At 37.2% G+C, this 14,600-nt stretch overlaps 1 protein-coding gene across 2 annotated transcripts in view; it reads left to right on the top strand.

The window, feature by feature from the left end:
* WDR25 (WD repeat domain 25) overlaps nucleotides 1–5,391 on the top strand; it is a 68,358-nt gene extending 62,967 nt beyond the window's left edge. The window contains exons 6-9 of one of the 2 annotated variants that reach the window (XR_010883957.1): nucleotides 2,156–2,326; nucleotides 3,974–4,114; nucleotides 4,490–4,793; nucleotides 5,258–5,270. Coding sequence is in view for 1 of the 2 variants with exons in the window: in XM_067294975.1 (XP_067151076.1) it covers nucleotides 2,156–2,326; nucleotides 3,974–4,114; nucleotides 4,490–4,711 (534 nt within the window). In the remaining variant the exon portion in view is untranslated. Of the gene's footprint in view, nucleotides 1–2,155; nucleotides 2,327–3,973; nucleotides 4,115–4,489 lie in introns of both variants that reach the window. The other variant, XM_067294975.1, reaches the window with a different exon arrangement.
* The last annotated feature ends 9,209 nt before the right edge of the window (nucleotides 5,392–14,600 follow it).

Raw genomic sequence — 14,600 nt, forward strand, 5'->3', positions numbered from 1 at the left:
CGTTTGGTACTTTATTATCTTTTATTGCTGAACATTGTTCTTTTTCACTTCCCGGAGCTAGCTGGCCTTTGCCTCTGCATCTCTCTGCCTGTTTCTCCGTGTGTTTGTGCTTCTGCATTCCCTGGTCTTGCCGGCTCTGGGGTTGGGACTCAGGACTCGTCGCTTCCGTAAAGGTGCCTGTTGCTAGGTAACTGCCTCCGCCAGGTACCTGCCTGGGAGAGCACCCCTCCGCATCTGGAGCATTTGGGGTTTTTTCCCCTTTTTTTCCCCCGCTCAATTTAAATTTATTTTCAGTTCTGCTGCAGTCAGTTGATACAGCTGTCAGGATTCTCTATGGTTTCTATTTCTCATTCGAGGCACCTATTATAAATAGGGTATATTTGTTTTTACTTTTTTGCACCTACGAAATAGCTTAATATTCTACTTTACTAATGAACTGTGGGCTTCCTTTTTTAACTCTGAAGAGAGATGCGTACGGTGATTTCTCCATAGACAAAGTAGGAGCTATGAATATATAAACACCACTTTTGGCTTTACAAAGTTTAATTGCTTTGTATATTGTGCAGATTACTAGGATGAAAACAACTGACAAGCAGTAACACATTTGCATGTTCACTTTCTTAAGAATGCGGGCAGATTGCTGAAAAGTGTGCCAGGTTTTCATTCGGCAGGTTTACATCTCGTTGATCTCATTACAGTGTGTGTAGAGTGCTTGCTTGACCAAGGTTCTTCGCTGAATGCAAACCGTATGTTTCTAAACCATGTATTTTACAGAGCCTGTGAAAGGCAATTGCAGCAGCTGCTGCACTGAGATCGCTGGTAACAGAGCTCGAAGGGACCTCAGGAGATCATCTAGTGTAGCTCTCTACTCTAAAGTAGGATTAAGTGGTTCTGAACACTTCCAAACAGTCATAGATTTTGAGTTTAAGGCAAGAATTAGGAAATTCTCATGTTGTATTTGATATTTTAAATTGTTTTTCTTCTGTTGGTTAAAGTATAAAGCAGAGTTTGAAGGGTAGAATCCAGAATATTTCATTGAAATACCTGAAATCTATTTTTATTAAAATGTATATGCTTACAGTATCTAGAAAAGCTCTGGGCCCAGGAACTCAATAGTCATGTGCAATGTTATGGGTATAAGGCAGGCACTGAAATGTCTCACAAAGCTGAGAATCACATCAGTATAATACTTCACAAAATCTCTATGCTTTGTTGGCATTTCTAGTTAGGTTACAGGAACAACTGACTTCTGGGCAGCCTGGTAGAAGTGCAAGCTAATATCTCTTAGCTATCTTGGAGAGAGAAATTTAGATATTAATAACTAAGAGAATTCCAGTATCCTAGTTTTAAAAATCATCACGTGCAGAGAGATGGATTGCCTTGATGTGGCCACTTGCCGTGAAGTCACTCTTCATTTGAGGCAAATCAGAGAAAAAGAAGGGAAAGGTATTGATTTACAAAATTCAAAATAGGCAACACAGTTGCAGAATTTCCTAAAGAAAGGTGAAAAAAAGGAAATTGAAAATATTCATATATTATTTAGAGTAGTTTAAACTCTTACTTTTTAAGGTCCAACTTGCAGGCTGTTAAAATATTCAGAATCCTGTAGCTGAGGATCCATTTCTTCATGTATCCAACCCACTTCAGTATAAGTCATGAAAGAGAATCTAGATTTGGGAACTCCTATTTTCTTTTATATAACACACTTCTCTGGAGATTATTCAAATGCAATTCCTCTCTGTCAACAGGCTTCTCTTAATCCTAATCAATGACTCCCTCCCCCTGTACAGGAAATGTTAATGTCCTAAAGCTTTGTCCATGTGTGATTGTTGCCTTCTAAGAGGGTAAATGAGAGTGTGCTAGCAATTGCTCTTGTGCTTGACTAAAGCCTAAATTTGTTGTTATTCCAGTGTGGAATATGTGAATAGCAAACTGATGCTTTCTTTTATATAACACTTAATTTCTCTGTGCATGGACTCTTCACATGCGTTAACAAACCACTTAGTTAATATGCTTGTATTTCAACATTTAAAAATGAGCTACTTTTGTCACATTTTAAAATAACACATTTTATTGGAAACAGCCATTAATACTGAGAATAGATTTTTATGCCCTTTTTATCTCTACAAAAATAACAAACTTTCATGTCTACTAGGTGATAAGAGTATACAAAGCTGCAATACAGCAGACATTGGATATATTGTTTCTCCCTGAAGGAAGAGAATTTCTTACAAGCACGGATGCAGTAAGCCGGGACTCAGCTGATCGTACCATTATTGCATGGGACTTCCAAAGTGCTGCGAAAATCTCTAATCAGATTTTTCATGTAGGTTTAACAACTATTATTATTGGGGTGATGATTTAGTACTTCATGCTTGTCAGTGTTGTTAAAAAGCTTTTGATATTCTAGAAGATCATTGTGAGATTTATAAAATGCTCTTAATATAAATTGAGTTTTAGCAACATTTACTTATTCTTTAAAAACAACCTGGACTTAGGCAAGTCCACTGCAGTGTAATTCTAGCTTGCCAGTGGCGTATGATGGTTGTTGCTCTAGTACTATGTTTCTGTCCCCACAGTTTTCCTAGGATAGCAAAATGGTACATTTTTCATCACCTGGAGTGAGGGTTATTGACAAATTATGTGAATTTAATATTTGCACAGTAACAGTAACCTGATATATACATATCGATACGTAGTAAGTCTAAATCAGAGGCAACACTGCCTTTTCTCAGAGGCAAATGCAGTATTTTTCTCAGTAATCCATGCAGGCAAGAAGTTTAAAGGCCTGAATCATCAAGAAAGGCTGACAGCTTCAAAGGAGATTGCTAAGGAAGTTCACAGATGATTCTAACTCCCTCCATATTACATTGTGCTTTCTAATTCCTTACTGCTAGACCCAGTTTCCCCTCAGAAGCATGTGGTGCTCTGCCATTGAGTACACCCAGATGCACCACCTAATGATGTTTTGATTTCAGTGCCCAGTACCTCACACTACCTAGAACTTCCTTCCTATTTCAGCACGTTCAAATGACATGACAAAAATTCTGATGTTCTTCCCACCCTACCACATGGCCCATTGTGCCCAGCGTTCACTGTCACCCTGCTGTCCCTCACTTGCAGAACCATCCTACAGCCAAAGCTTACTTAATTTGTATTTGTGGCTTCAAAATTTTGGCATTGTGTCTTTCGGCAGGACTGAAATTAGAAGAAGCTGTTCCATGACTGGTTTGGACCTGGTTGAAACCTTGCAAGAGTAGTTGATTTCTAATGCTTTTACTATGTTTTGAAACTAATCTTAATTCAATCTTAAACATGAACACTAGCCTAAAGGTAAATGTTAGCTTTTGCAGACATTTCTGAATTTAGAGCCAACAGCAGTCTGAATGACGAGTCACTATTACAAATGACTTCTGACTTTAGTAAACTTATATTTAACTGCTTGTCTTGGAAAAGTAGGGAAGGGAGAAAAACAGTGTCAAAATGGGGTGAATTATATTCCTGTCGGTGTGGCCAGAATTGCAGGGATTACAAAGGACTTGAGAACTGTATGAAGTAGTATAGAAGGGACAGTATGAATACAGAGGAAGAGCTGGGACAAGAAGAGCCACTTTCATGTCCAGACTTTTTTCCCCAAGGTTTTCCTTAGGCAGGAAGAGAATGTTTGGGTGCCAAAAGGTGGGAGTTGCCTTCCTACAGTAGTTCTGCAGTTCGTCATTCAGAGGGAGACAGGATTTTTGTCAGAAAAACTAGGAAGTCAGGATAAATATTTGATTTAATACTTGTCTTGGTGTAAGACTTTCAGTGGAGTGTAACGAGTTAAGTTTTTTCTCTGTTATGTAACAGATATTTTAGACACAACTTATGTTTACCTTGTATTTTATGGTCTTTCAAATATGCCAAGAAATAACCTGATTCTTTTGAACAAATGTTTCATTTCCTACAACAAAGCTATCTTTTAAATTATTTTCAGGAGCGTTACACTTGTCCAAGTCTGTCTCTGCACCCAAAAGAGTCTGTATTTGTTGCTCAGACAAATGGAAACTACATGGCATTGTTTTCTTCCCAGCGACCTTACCGAATCAACAAAAAGAAAAGATATGAAGGACATAAGGTATCTTTCTTCACTGAAAACTTAGTATTCAAGCCTAGAAGTAAGACAGATAACAAAGTATCAGTGCTTTTTAATATATCTGCTGATAGTGTTGGAGTATAAATGAATGATAGAAATTAATTGGCTTGCTTTGCTTTCCTGTATTTTAATCAGTTTTGAATCATATACACTGAGTAAAATAGTTATTAGAAGACTTGGTGAACAGTTAATAGCTTGATTAATTATGTGTTATAGCTATATCTTAATACACACCTGGAGAAATCATTAGTGCATGTTTATTTAGAGATACGTTTTTGTACCATGGTCATTTTCAGTAGATCACAATGAACTTACCTAATCAGTATCAGGAGTTTACACTATTATTGATTTTTACAGGTGGAAGGATTTGCAGTGGGCTGTGAATTTTCTCCAGATGGAACACTCCTGATGACAGGAAGTTCAGATGGCAAAGTGTTTTTCTACAACTATAATACTGCTAGGATTATTCGCACTTTGTCTGCACATAGGGAAGCCTGTGTGAGTGCAACATTTCACCCAGTCTTGCCATCACTCCTTGCAACATGTGACTGGGCTGGAGAAATCAAGATTTGGCAATAACAAGCCATAGTTACTTTTCAGGATGTCTACTGTGAGCCTATCAAAGGCATAGGGTCAGGTGTTTCAGAATGGATAAGTCAAGGTATGCAATGCGAATTTTTGTTATGAGTAGAAGAGATTTTTTTTTTTTTCTGTGACCTTTAAATGTGTGCTTTGATAATACAATTAAGCTGATCTTGTGGTTAGTTGATAAAGAATTGGTCTTACTCTCTTCCCAGGCATTGGCCACAGATTTCTGCCTTTTTTATGTCAACATTCTTGTGCTCATCTAGCCCTAGACTGGCTTGAGTAGCTAAACTTGAAGAAAATTATTAATCTTTTTCTGTAGCTTTTCACTACAGCTTTCTTAAACTAGTTTTTCATTAGTTTAGCTCTCTCCCTGGTCACTGAAGGGTCAGACAAGCACCAGTGTAATTCAGGGGAAAACAGCTTCCTCTACACACAGGAAAGCAGGTGGGATTGCCTCTTTTGGAAATAGGTGGCCTTTTGATCAGCTCAGCTTATTGTAAAATTTAAAAGAATCATCTTTGTCTTTTACATCTTTAGTGTGAAAGAATTCTAAGGCAAGATTTTCAAGATAATGAGTTAATTCTGGAAGTCAATAGGTTAGTGTTCTCAAAATCTCATATCTAAACTTAAGAGTTTTAAACTTGTTTTTGTGACTGTATAAACAAAGTAAACTGTGTAAATATTTTTACTAAAAAAATAAAACACTTTTTTACATGGTGTCTGTATTTCTGTTTTACTCTTGTGCTCTTGACAAGTTAGTACTTAAGACTCTCAGGGAATCAATACTTGTGAGAAAATCAATATGCTACTTTATGTAATTTATTGCAAACACACATGGAACCTTACAAAGGCTTATAAACGGTAGTAAAAAAAAGAAATCCTTTAAGGAATGTGGGAAGACCGACTCATTTCCCCATATTTCTTCATTCTTTAGCTTATATATTGTCACTTAGAAAATTGTCATCAGGTTATTCTGTGCAGGGGATGCTCATTGACATTCAGATTGGAGCTGGGCCATTCTGCAGCAAATAGAAAATTCATTAGGCATAACTGTGCATTTGCATATGTATAGATTGCTTGTAAACTTATTTTTAACTTTGCATTCCCTGAACTTGCATTGCTTGAATCTGGAAATCATTGTAATACATTTTGTGTGTGTGTCTTTGTGCATATGGACACACACATGTATTGTATAGGCAATATGTATTCTCAACCTTAATTCCGTATAAATATAGCATGTTATCTTGCAGTGAGTACTATTAGCTTGACTTATGTTTGGTCAGATAGGTCTATAAATGTATTTTAATACAGAACATCATTCTGAATAGATTGTCTCTGTCATAGAATCCAGAAAGCGTGTGTAATAGTAATGTTTCATGTGTAACTTTTATTCTTTTGAGGTGTTGTTACACAAATACAAAAGCTCTTTATCATTTTTCATATACTTGGTTAAAATGACTTTTTCAGAGAGAGTTTCTTGGAAGACTCTTGCAAATGGCATTTGAATTAAGTAATGAGGGAAATATGTTCCATTTGTTTGTAGTTTGTGTTCCTTTTAGTTTGTACATAAGCCTGTATCAAGACTTTGGATCCAGTTTTCCTTGAACTTTTAGATTGTTTGAAATCTGGATCCAAATATTGTGGCTTAAAAACGTACGTAGTCTTAATCTTCTTATCAGCAGCTATGATGGATTTTAACAAAGGGCACTGAATTTTAGTGAACCATGCAACTTAATGCAAATAGCTGGGGAGGCTGGTCCCCCCCCACTCTCCAGAGTGTTCTCAATTTCTTGCTTCCTTTTTTGGCAGTTAGCTGTTCCATAGTACCTGGATTTTGCACTTCTGTTCTCAATTGTCTCTCTAGCATACAAGCTAACGGTATCCTTTCAGTGATGACTGGCTCAGTGATTTGGTGAGTTACTCCTAATTCAAGCTGTGGTACTAGGTTTTATGGGATTCTTTCTAGACCTTCTCCGTAAATGTCAGAAGGAGTTCAGCTGAAAATGACAGAGTAAGTGCCTATATTTTGGCAGGCTGAGTAACAACTGTACTGCATTTTATAAGAGTCTCTGTATCTCTTTCTGTCCAGCTATTTAGTTCAAAAGCTGCTATTGCCACTTTAAAACTTCTGGTAATCGGTTGTGTCTATAGGAAGGATGGGCAGTACTGTAATATATCCTTTTATCTCTTCAAGAGATTATCTTGGGCTGTTATGTGATTAAATACAGTGCTGAAAGGCCTCTGAGATAATGTGAGCCCATGCTAGAAATGTCTTATTGAATCAGGCCCCAGTCTACTTGATGGCTGCTGTATATCTGAATGAGGCTGCTAGAGAATGCTGACGCTGAGAGAGGCTCTGGATAGAGTGAAAGATCGGAGAGAACAGTCTCTGGGAATCATTGCCAATGTTGTATAGAAAAGTAACCTCATCTTGTAATTCTGCCTGTGTTCTTAGAGTTTGATTTATGTCCTGAGGCAAAGGCCTAATACAGATTCTGGTGTCTGGCATTTAAGCTTCCTGGAATTATCTTGCAAGTATAAATTTTAGACAATATATATATTAAAAAAAAAGCTTAAATTTGATTAAAGGTAGTAGAGAACAATAAAAGAAATTTGATACTGTATGATCTTAAAGGAATTTTAAAATTCAATTACATTTGTGTCAGACTTTCAAGATGACTGGAGCTGTAATTACTTATGAGATCCAGCCAAAGTTTTATAATGCAATGAAATAATATTCACAACATTATCTTGTTAAAATCTTTCTAATATAAAACTGATTAAAACAAACTGAAATTTAATCATTGAAAATATTTTAGCATAGTGGTATCAATTAAGTTATTATGATTCAAAGACAAATTCTTCCTCACAATCTTATGTAATGAACTATAATCAAAAAATATCCACATTGCTGCATCATTCTGCAATTACAAAATACTGTTTGGGCTGCAAACAAGGATTATTATGGTCAGAAGAATCTTTTAGAATGTAATGAATTATTGGTTAATTAATTTTATTCATAAAATGGTAATCTAGAAATATTTGAATCTTGCTTTGAGAGCAGTTCTAGCTTTGTACATAGCCCTACAAGGCATTGTATATTAGAGCCAAACTAAAGATCTTCACCATTTTGAAATGATCTAGGCTGTGTAAATAAACAAGACAGATTTGTTCTAATCTGTTTTGCACTGTATCAAATGTAATAATGCGAATCTCTACCACATTATTATTTGCTACTGGAGCATTATTAATTTGGGGTGTCAGAGGATGCAAATTACTCAACTATGCCCTTATCTCAAAAACCTGCTAATTAACAGGCAGTTAGAATCACTGTGTTCGCTCAGCTGCAATGCTTTTGGTGAGTCACTAAATCCCTCAACTATAGGCCTAATCGGGAAAATAGGGTATGGCAATACAATGAAATGACCCTTTCCGTAGGGAACAGGCAAATTTAAATCTATAAGATTATGGCAGAACAGAGCAAAACCAGGAGATCAAAAAATCATGGGATTTCAAACTTTCCTTTATCCTGCTTTTAAGACAGAGTTTACATTGCTTTCAACTGAAAATATTTGCTCTGGTTTTGTTGGTTAACCTTCAGCTTATTCTCTTAATCCCACCCCCTCCTACCACTTCTTGCATCCTCACTGTTTCATTCTCAGTTTTTCTGTCCTCATTTCAGCACCTTGTCTTCTGCATTTAGATATGTAGTAGTTTATATGCTTACACTGTATTCATCTCCTCTTCAGTACATTTCTTTTCATTTTGCTGTGCTCTAACTTCTGCCTTTCAGGCTTTCGTTCTGGCTGTCCTTAGAAAGGTAGCCAGAAATCCCAGAACACTTGCACTCCTTTCTTGTCTTTCTCTGCTTTCCAGCTTTAATGAGACATCTTACTTTTAGATATTCTCTCCTCTTTCTTAGCTTCTTTTCTGTCTACTTCTCTTTCTACCTTTGATTACTGCTTTACTGTCTTGTAGATCCTTTCTATTATAGGCTGTCCTGCAAGTTGCATCTACATCAGTATTTTAGTTTGCCAGAAATGCACTTTTTAAAAAGATCTCCCAATTGCTGTCACTTGCAATGCTTTGTTTCACAGAGTACACAAACAGCAGCACTTCTTTCAAGTGAAACTAAACCAGAAGATGAGCTCCAAAAGCATATTTAATGTGTGCCAACTGATGGGATTAGACAAGAGTTACTTTAAAGTATCCCCTACTGCCAAAGGCATGTAGTATGGATGTTGGGTTCTCAGAAATAAATGAGACAAACTCTACAAATTACTCTTGTTGGGCCATACTACTTGCTAGTGTAGACATAGCCTCAGTATTTGCAAAGAGTCTTTGGCACGTTCCCCTTTCTTTGATAAATATCTTACCTATCTCTTTATGACTCACCACTCTGTTCAGACTGGTCATATCTCTGATATTTTCACACTTCAAAGGGTGGAAATCAGGGAATGACATTAATTTATGAAGGGGGGGGGGAACCCAATGATGTAAGTACTTGATCTCTGGTGGTAGTAAAACTTCACAGTAAAACAAACTGACTTCTGCACAGAATCTGATTAATTCTGGCATGTGTGAGGCCCTACTCTCCAAGTTAAGGCAGAGCAATCTAGTCTATAAGTGGGAATGATGGGTTGGTAGGTGTAAATATGGCTCCTTTTGTTGCCCTAAGGTGGAAGCTTAAAGGCACTAGGTTTATTCACCTCTGTGTCTCAGTCCTTGGATATCTCTCTACATAGGCTTATTTAGAAATCTACCAGAAAATATCTAGGTAGCGCGTGGAAATGATAAAGCTTCATCCAAATGTCATTCTCCTTACATTTTCCCCATTTTGGATAAGTGCCTTTTAATCTAAAAATTGTTGCAGGAGCTCTTTGCACAAGGTTGAAATTCAGCAGTTGAAGATGCCTGAAATTGTGGTCCAGGCAGCTTCAGGTTGGATCTATTTGTCTCCAATTTTCATCAGCAGCGTCACAAAACTCTGGTAATGTTTCTAGTTCTGAAAGAAATTTATTAACAAGATTTTTGAAGTGTGTCCTTAGAAAAGTAATTTGTGTAACTTATGGATAAGTGTACTGTCTCTGGTACAGACCTGTTTACCTTAAGATAGCAAATTTCTTACGTTCAGGCTGTTACTATTCTCTTGTAAGCAAGCAACAAAGAATTACCTCACAATATCATTAGGTTTATCTTATCTGTAAACTATGCTATCTTTTATCTTGTACTGCATGGCCACCTCCTCTGTTACCTTCCTGTTATGTGATATAAGTAAATCCCAGAGCCCTTCTGCCTTTAGGTGCATAAAGAATGATCTAAGTTGAGTATCAGATAAAGAATATCATGATACCTTATAAAGCAAACATTAGTTGATTCCTTCTCTCACTTTTGTGTTTTGAGTACAAAAAAGAAAATGATACTTGTGCCATTAATATGAACCATGCATTCTGTGAACTGTAGATCAAACATCTACAGAACTTTTATCTTCTCAGATGTCTTTTTCATTCCCTGCTCTGGTACGGAAGTAGTGAGAATTGTATGGGAGTGTTTTTTTTTGTTTTGTTTTGTTTGTTTGGTTGGTTGGTTTTTTTTAATACATAATTTTCCTAGATGATTTTAATACTGGAGAGAGAGGAAGGCATGGGGTTCCTCTACAAGTATGAAAGGAAGTAACATCTCTGTTCAGTTTACTGTACTGTTCATCTCAAACTCTGTTCATTTTGCCTTCTTTCTTTCTTTATAATGGTTCAGAAATTAAATGACTGTTGGTAAGCACTCAGGTGAATTGCAACCTGATGTAAAGAGGTAATATTTGAGTCTTTGAATACTCTCCATAGGATGTGTGGTATGAACAGATCTGGAAATATGTAGAAATTCCTCTTTTTTTTCTTTTTATCTGGCACAATACATGTAGGAGAGATTAATATCAATCCCCCACAATTTATAGTCTAAGACTCAGTTCTGCAAGGCTTTTATGTAGTGCTTAAATTGACAATGTGCATGATTTTCTTCAGAGATGCTCTCCTAGAGCTGGAGTGAAGGGTAACAGTACACACAGGGCACAATCTATGAAAGCTTTATAGAATAGTAGGAGGTTAGAAGGAAAAGGGAGAATGTGCTTGGAGGGCAAGTGGCAATATCAGGTGACAAATGACATAGAAGATAAGACCAGAAACAGGAGAAGAAAGCAAAGAGGAATGGATGTAACTAATCACAGAACATGAGAAGGAAATATGAAAAGCTTAATACTATTCATAAAAATGTATACATCAGCTGTATCAGAGAAAGGAATGCACCAGGCCTTGAAAGTGAGGGTAGATATGAGACATGAATAAAACAAGCCAGAGCATCTAGTTCTTGGAAGACATTTAGATTTCACAGCGGTGTCTGTTAGTGAAGAACATACTGCACCTTTGGCCAAAGAGGGTGACTGTTCAGAAACCTTTAACAGACTGTGGTGAATGCCTGGTTGTGTAAGCTGAAGTCAGTGAAGCTAGAAGATACGTCAGCTGAGCACTGCCTCCTGTAGCAAGCTGGGTAGAATAAGGAGCTACTTGAATAGGTCCTCTGTATATTTCTATTCTTGTCAAAGTCTCAAACTACTACAACTAGGGGTAGCTCCATAGCCCTTTTCAGATGAACGAACCTTGCTGTGCTCATGCCACAAGCTTGCTAGACCTGTGTAGTTGTGGTTGTTTGGTGATGGCCTCTAGCTAACAAATCTGCCTCTGAGCAGATGAGTTTCTTGCTCAGGCCATATTGCCATGCCAGCCAGAGCAGGTAGCTTTTGTTCTGTTCGGATTGCACCTATCTGTAAAAGACAATGTAAATTTGCCACCAGGTTGCTGCTGAGCTTGCAGGACAACCCTGCAGAATAGTGTAGTTTAGTTAACTCCAGTATTCTTAGCAGTCTAGTTGTGGCTGCTTGCAAGTTCAGGTGAATTGCAAAATTCACCTGAGAAGCTGCATACTTCCCTGGGCAATTGGCATTTTGAGTCCTTTACAGAGAAGGCAGCAGAGCCATGCGTTATATGATTATTAAAGTAAAGACAGTGCTTTTGGGATTCAAGCTCCTCTCATAATTTACATTTGGATCTCTGGTTTCTACTTAAGAAGTGCACTTTTTAACAATCTTTTTATTAATGATGTATAGAATATTTTCTTTGGTTTTGAACATACCAGCTAAGCTACTATACTAATTACATACCTTTAGGGATTTTTGCTATTTGTTGTGTTTTGAATGCCCTTCAGAGAGGGAAATTTGGAAGTGAGAAGTCTGAGGTTTTTCTGAGGGATTCAACAATATCTCCTGTGATTTTTACAACTGCATATGTTAAGGTGCATGTTCTTTGGTGCAAATGAACTAAAAGCCACTGTAATTACTGAAGATGTGTCCTTTCTTATGAAATAAAAATGTAACCAGGACCTGGAGAAAACATAATCCTTGGTTTAAATGCTTGTATTTTGACCAACTTGTAAGAGGCTTTAATACTCTTGAAAATCCTGTGTTCAGATTGAGATATGATTATACAAATACTTGATATACAAAGTGGCCTTTGAATTGACATTGGTACCACTTCATCCACCAAGCAGAAACTCCTAGTTTCATGTTCCAGTATGACTGTTTAGTGGGTCTGGGCCTTGGCACTGGGGAGACTGCTTTTCTGCTCATGTAATGTAGTCACAGGTACAAATAATGGGGAGAAAAAAGATGGCTTTCTTTCCTTCCCATTTTCTGTAATATGTTTTAAAGGATGCTGGAGCATTCCTGCAGGGACTGCAGTCCTAAAAAGCCCAGGATGTTCACCTTTGCAATATGTTTGAAAATGCCTTTTATACAGGTGTCTGCCAAGGGAGGCCTTTGAGAGACATGAGATACATTTCATGATCTGCATGGAGATCTTGGCTAAGAACAGTTTTAGATTAGGTTTTCCAAATCTACTAGGAGGACTTCTGAATAAACTCTGTTCCCCAGTATGAAATTTAACTACTGGGAAAGAGTGATCTTGCTTATCCCAGGACTTCTACTGAAAGGGTCTTTCAATTACCCTGCAGAAATTTCTCTTGAAACAAACTCACTTAAGGCTAGTGCTGTATTCAATTATTTTTTTTGGCCACAAAACTCTCCAACTTTCATTTGATGATAGCATTTTTATTGAAGTTAGGAAGCCTTTTTCAACATATCTTTCCACCAAATTCCTCTAGTTTAATAAATTCCCATTAGCGAGGGATTAATTATTCATGAACCTGAGATCTTCATGGAATGCAATAACTGTATGAGGCAATAAAAAATAGTTTCATACGAGAACTTTTAAGAGTAAAATTTTGGCAATAATTTGAGTAAATTAAAGCAAAAATATCAATAGACTCTTCAAATATTTTCAAGATATTTCTAGAGGGATGTTATTTTTTCTTCATAACACAAGGGCTCATCATTTGCTCCTGAAATTAATAGCTCTGTTTTTATTTTTAGCATTCATAATTAAACATTAATTTGATCTCTGAATGCTTACATTTCAAATTGTGCAATCATTCCCTTTTGAGCAAGTGCTGCTCTAAATCTCAGTGAGAAAAATTCATGACGATTAAGTACATTTGAAGTGTTACTACATTATCTGGATGATTTATTTTTGCATTCATGCAGGGCCCCGTCCAATCTATGCTGAAGTTGCTGTTGGTCATAAATGACTCAATAGGAATTCCAGTAAAGGTTTCCTCACAACATCACTGTGCAAGTCTAGCTACTCTGAGTTTCTGTACAGATGTCCTCTTTTCACTTTTAAACCTAACTTCTGCCGCATGTCTCAAGAACTGTTTTAAATTCCCTGGTGTTTTGCTGTTATTTGTTTCTCTGCTTCTAATATTTTTCTGCTTGTCTATCCTTAACACCTCCTCAGGACAAGAACTACTTTGTTACTGAATGTCTGTAAAGTACCCTTCCTGTCATGGGCACAATCACAAAAAAAACTGGTGACAGAAGACTTTCGGATATCAGTTTTATCTGGCCCATAGTGAACATGCTAAAACGTGGCTGTGTCTCAGAGGTTACGTATGTATTAATACAACAAGAGCATCGTTAATCTCTCTATTTTGAATGTCATTTTTCATCAGCCAAAGAATATGGTGATTTATGAAAAAGGAAAACATCAAACATTTTCTGCTCATCCAGGCTACTAGTGTGGTGCCTCGTTTTCCAGAAACTGTAGCCTTCAGAACAGACATTTGTTTAGAAGTGATTTCAAGTGTTAAAATGTGCAACCAAGTGAAATAATAAAGCTTGTTTTTCTTTAATACCTCTTTGACCTTTTGGTTGCATCTAGGACTCTTCTGGTTTCTTCCTGTAATACACTGTGAAGTTAAGCTTATGTTCTTTTTATCATGTTTGTTATAGGACAAGAGTTTCTGAAGTTTTGCTCATAGAGGACCACTTCACAGGAGCAGATATCAGGGTGAGAAAAGTATAATGCATGTGCCACTTCTCTCCATATCCTCCTAAGACAGCCCCAACTGCTGGATTTCTTTTCAGGTCCCTTGAACTCTAAGACTTGAGGCCTGTCAGAATGGTTTCCTCTTGGAAACAGAGACCCAGCTCAGTCTGAGCAATGTGTTGTCTCTGGAACAGGCAGATCTTGTGTGGCTTCTTGCTGTCATGCAAAGCCCTAGGAAAGGTAGGGGGAACCAGAGGAGTCCGAAATATGTAGAGGTGGGAATTTTTGGCTTCTGAAGGGCTGACAGCTTTGAGTGCTCAGCACTTACCCACGTTCTTATACAGCTGAAGTAACCTTGTGACTGCTACAGGGTCACAACCTCTACTGGCTGGTTGAAGATGCTCATAATTAAAAGTCTTTTTGCCAAATTTATATAGGACTTCCCAGGC

This window comes from Apteryx mantelli, chromosome 4 (assembly GCF_036417845.1).
Source record: "Apteryx mantelli isolate bAptMan1 chromosome 4, bAptMan1.hap1, whole genome shotgun sequence".
Taxonomy (NCBI): domain Eukaryota; kingdom Metazoa; phylum Chordata; class Aves; order Apterygiformes; family Apterygidae; genus Apteryx; species Apteryx mantelli.